This window comes from Camelina sativa, unplaced genomic scaffold (assembly GCF_000633955.1).
Source record: "Camelina sativa cultivar DH55 unplaced genomic scaffold, Cs unpScaffold00737, whole genome shotgun sequence".
NCBI classification, from domain to species: Eukaryota; Viridiplantae; Streptophyta; class Magnoliopsida; order Brassicales; family Brassicaceae; genus Camelina; species Camelina sativa.
In genome coordinates this window covers 11,596-15,752 of record NW_010921865.1, presented here as the reverse complement: position 1 = coordinate 15,752, position 4,157 = coordinate 11,596, and the positions used below count along the sequence as shown (strand labels likewise).

Here is a 4,157-nt window from a genome sequence, read left to right as displayed (position 1 = left end):
AGTGTAGAGGATTACTTCCAGGAGATGGAGTTCTTATGATTAAAGCTGACATAGAAGAAGAAGGAGATGCAACTATGGCAAGGTTTCTAGGAGGATTGGCCAGAAACATTCAAGATCAAATGGAGTTGCAGACCTATGAAGACTTGGAAGAGATGTTGCACAAGGCGATTCTGATTGAGGAGCAACTTAAGAGGAACAGCAATACTCGACAAGTCATTGGTTCTAGTCCAAAGCCGAGTTACTATAAGGAGGAGAAGTCAAGTTTTCGGCCTAGAACAGAATTCAAACCAAACGTGGGAGCTAAGCCAAATAATGTTGGACAAAAGTTAAAAGGAAAAGCTGAGGCTACTCACACAAGGAACCGAGATATCCAATGCTTCAGATGTCATGGGATAGGACACTATGCTAGCCTCTGTCCAAACAAGCGAACTATGATATTGATGGAGAATGGAGAGATTGAAACAGAGGAAGAGAAAGAATGTGATTCTACTTCATCTTTGGAAGAACAGGAGGTTTGTTCTACAGAGGGAAACTTGTTGGTTACGCGGAGAGCTTTGGTGATGCAAGACAAGATCCAGGAAATACAACAACGAGAAAACTTGTTCCACACAAGGTGTTTGGTGAAGGATAAAGTGTGCAGTCTTATCATTGATGGAGGAAGTTGTACTAATGTTGCAAGCACTATTTTGGTGGAGAAGTTGAAGTTGGATACAAAGAAGCATCCCAGACCATATAATCTTCAATGGTTGAACAACCAAAGGAATATGAAGGTTAGCCATCAAGTGTTGATTCCATTATCCATTGGGAAGTATGAAGATGAAGTGTTGTGTGATATATTGCCCATGGAAGCAAGTCACATTCTGTTGGGAAGGCCATGGCAGTTTGATCGCAAGGTTAATCATGACGGCTACACCAACAAACATTCTTTTGAGCACAGAGGGAAGAAGATCACACTAGTTCCATTAACACCACAAGAGGTCTACGAAGATCAGCTGCAACTTGGAAAGAACAATGTGAGTGAACCCCTAAACACTAAAAACCACAAATAAGAGAGTGAGAGTTTGACAAAAACCCAGCTAAAGGCCTTTAAGAGTAACCCTGTGAGACAATCTAATTTCTTTGTGAGAGAAAGTGAGATTAAGATAGCTTTATTTTTGGATCAACCAATCATTATGCTTATGTACAAGGAAACTCTCATGAGTTTGACTAACCCTGAGCCGGAACTTCCGAGTAATATTGTTTCTCTTTTGCAGGATTATGGTGATGTTTTCCAGAAGAATATCCAGATGGTTTGCCACCAATTCGGGGAATTGAACATCAAATAGACTTTGTCCCAGGAGCGTCACTTCCCAATAGGCCAGCCTATAGAACCAATCCTGTGGAGACAAAGGAGCTACAGAAACAAGTCAGTGAGCACATGGAAAAGGGATACATTAAGGAGAGCATGAGCCCATGTGCTGTTCCGGTGTTACTTGTACCTAAAAAGGATGGTAGTTGGAGAATGTGCGTAGATTGCAGAGCCATCAACAATATCACTGTAAAGTACCGCCACCCTATTCCTCGCTTAGATGACATGCTAGATGAGTTACATGGGTCTTGTGTGTTTTCTAAAATTGATCTTAAGAGTGGATATCACCAAATTCGTATGAAGGAGGGTGATGAGTGGAAAACTGCATTTAAGACTAAGCATGGATTATATGAATGGCTTGTGATGCCTTTTGGGTTAACAAATGCACCTAGTACTTTTATGAGGTTAATGAATCATGTCTTGAGAGCATTCATAGGAGTTTTTGTGGTTGTGTATTTTGATGATATCTTGATCTACAGTCGAAGCCTAGATGACCATGTAGAGCATTTGAAAACTGTTTTAGATGTTCTTAGGAGGGAGCAACTGTTTGCCAATTTCAAGAAATGCACTTTTTGCACAGATAACCTTGTTTTTCTAGGATTTGTTGTGAGTGCACAGGGCATTAAGGTGGACGAAGAAAAGGTAAAGGCAATTCGAGAGTGGCCTAGTCCAAAGACGGTTGGTGAAGTCAGGAGTTTCTATGGTCTTGCCGGCTTCTATCGGAGATTTGTGAAGGATTTCAGCACCATTGCTGCTCCTCTCACTGAGGTTATCAAGAAGGAAGTTGGATTTAAATGGGAGACAGCACAGGAAGAAGCATTTCAACTCTTGAAACAAAAACTCACTTCTGCACCCCTTCTTTCTTTACTAGATTTTAAGAAAACTTTTGAAATTGAATGTGATGCATCTGGTGTAGGAATTGGAGCTGTGCTGATGCAAGAGAAGAAGCCAATTGCATATTTCAGTGAGAAACTTGGAGGAGCAACCTTGAATTATCCAACTTATGACAAGGAGCTGTATGCTTTAGTTAGAGCGCTACAAACTTGGCAACATTATCTTTGGCCGAAGGAGTTTGTGATTCACACAGATCATGAGTCTCTAAAGCACTTGAGAGGTCAACAAAAGCTAAACAAGCGCCATGCTCGCTGGATTGAGTTCATAGAAAAATTTCCATATGTCATTCAGTACAAACAAGGTAAAGACAATGTTGTTGCTGATGCTTTGTCAAGAAGGTATGCGCTTATCTCTACTCTTGATGCTAAGTTGTTAGGCTTTGAACAACTTAAGGAGATGTATGCTACTGATTATGAGTTCAAAGAAGATTTCCAAGCTTGTGAAAAGTTTGCTCATGGAAAATACTTTCAGCATGAAGGATTTTTATTCTATGAAAATCGTTTGTGTGTGCCTAATTGTTCTTTGAGAGATTTGCTTGTCAGAGAAGCTCATGGAGGAGGATTAATGGGACATTTTGGAGTTGCCAAAACACTTAGTGTTATGCAGGATCATTTCTACTGGCCGCATATGAAGAGAGATGTGGAAAGGATTTGCGGAAGGTGTGTCACTTGCAAGCAAGCCAAGTCTAAAGTTCAACCCCATGGTTTGTATACTCCTTTACCCATTCCTACTGAACCTTGGACTGATCTTTCAATGGATTTTGTGCTAGGACTGCCTAGAACCAAGAAAGGTAGAGATTCTGTCTTTGTGGTTGTTGATAGATTTTCTAAGATGGCACACTTCATTCCATGTCACAAAACTGATGATGCTTCAAATGTTGCTGATTTGTTCTTTAGAGAGGTTGTTCGATTGCATGGCATGCCTAGAACTATTGTTTCTGATAGGGATACTAAGTTCTTAAGCTATTTCTGGAAAACTTTGTGGTCTAAGTTAGGGACTAAGTTGTTGTTTTCAACTACTTGTCATCCTCAAACTGATGGACAAACTGAAGTAGTGAATAGAACTTTGTCTACACTTTTGCGTGCTATCATTAAGAAGAACATCAAATCTTGGGAAGATTGTTTGCCTCATGTTGAGTTTGCATATAATCATTCAGTTCATTCTGCTACTAAGTATTCTCCTTTCCAAATTGTTTATGGTTTTAACCCTTTAACACCTTTGGATCTAATTCCTTTACCTTTGAGTGAAAGAGTTAGTATGGATGGGAAAAAGAAAGCTGAACTTGTTAAGCAGATTCATGAGAAGGCACGACTCAACATTGAAGCAAGGACAAAGCAGTATGAGAAGCAAGCAAACAAAGGAAGACGCCAGCTGATTTTTGAAGTGGGAGATCTAGTTTGGATACATTTGAGAAAGGAACGTTTACCAGCTGAAAGAGAGTCTAAACTAATGCCAAGGGTCGATGGTCCATTCAAAGTCTTGAAGAAAATCAGTGACAATGCTTACAAGCTTGATCTGCAAGGTAAGTACAAAGTGAGCTCCATTTTTAATGTTTCTGATTTGGCTCCATTTGTTGCATAGGGTCCGGATTTGAGGACAAATCCTTTTGAAGAGGAGGGGCATGATATGATAATGGGAAGCAATGAGGATGATCAAGTGGAAGCTGAGCTTGAACCTGAGGAATATGTAGCTGAGCTTGAACCTGAGGAGCTTGTAGCTAAGGAACCATTGCTTGTACCTAAAGGACCAGTGACCAGAGCAAAAGCTAACCAACTAAGGAATGCACTAAATGGGCTTATTCAAGAGATTATGGCCAAAGAGAGCATGGGAATTTCTACTGGAGTTGATATCTCTCAAGTCCAGCATGATATATCTCAAGTCCAGCATGATATATCTCAAGTCCAGCATGATATAT

The 4,157-nt window shown here is 40.2% G+C and overlaps 1 protein-coding gene across 1 annotated transcript; it reads left to right on the top strand.

Annotated features, from left to right (window-relative positions):
* The first annotated feature begins 1,417 nt into the window (after positions 1-1,417).
* Positions 1,418-2,282, top strand: LOC109131607 (RNA-directed DNA polymerase homolog). Its single transcript, XM_019242776.1, has 2 exons — positions 1,418-2,116; positions 2,265-2,282. The coding sequence occupies exons 1-2, from the start codon at positions 1,418-1,420 to the stop codon at positions 2,280-2,282; spliced, it is 717 nt and encodes a 238-aa protein (XP_019098321.1).
* The last annotated feature ends 1,875 nt before the right edge of the window (positions 2,283-4,157 follow it).

Coding starts and splice junctions, on each gene's coding strand:
- LOC109131607 (XM_019242776.1), top strand. CDS start 1,418: ATGGAAAAGGGATACATTAAGGAGAGCATGAGCCCATGTGCTGTTCCG.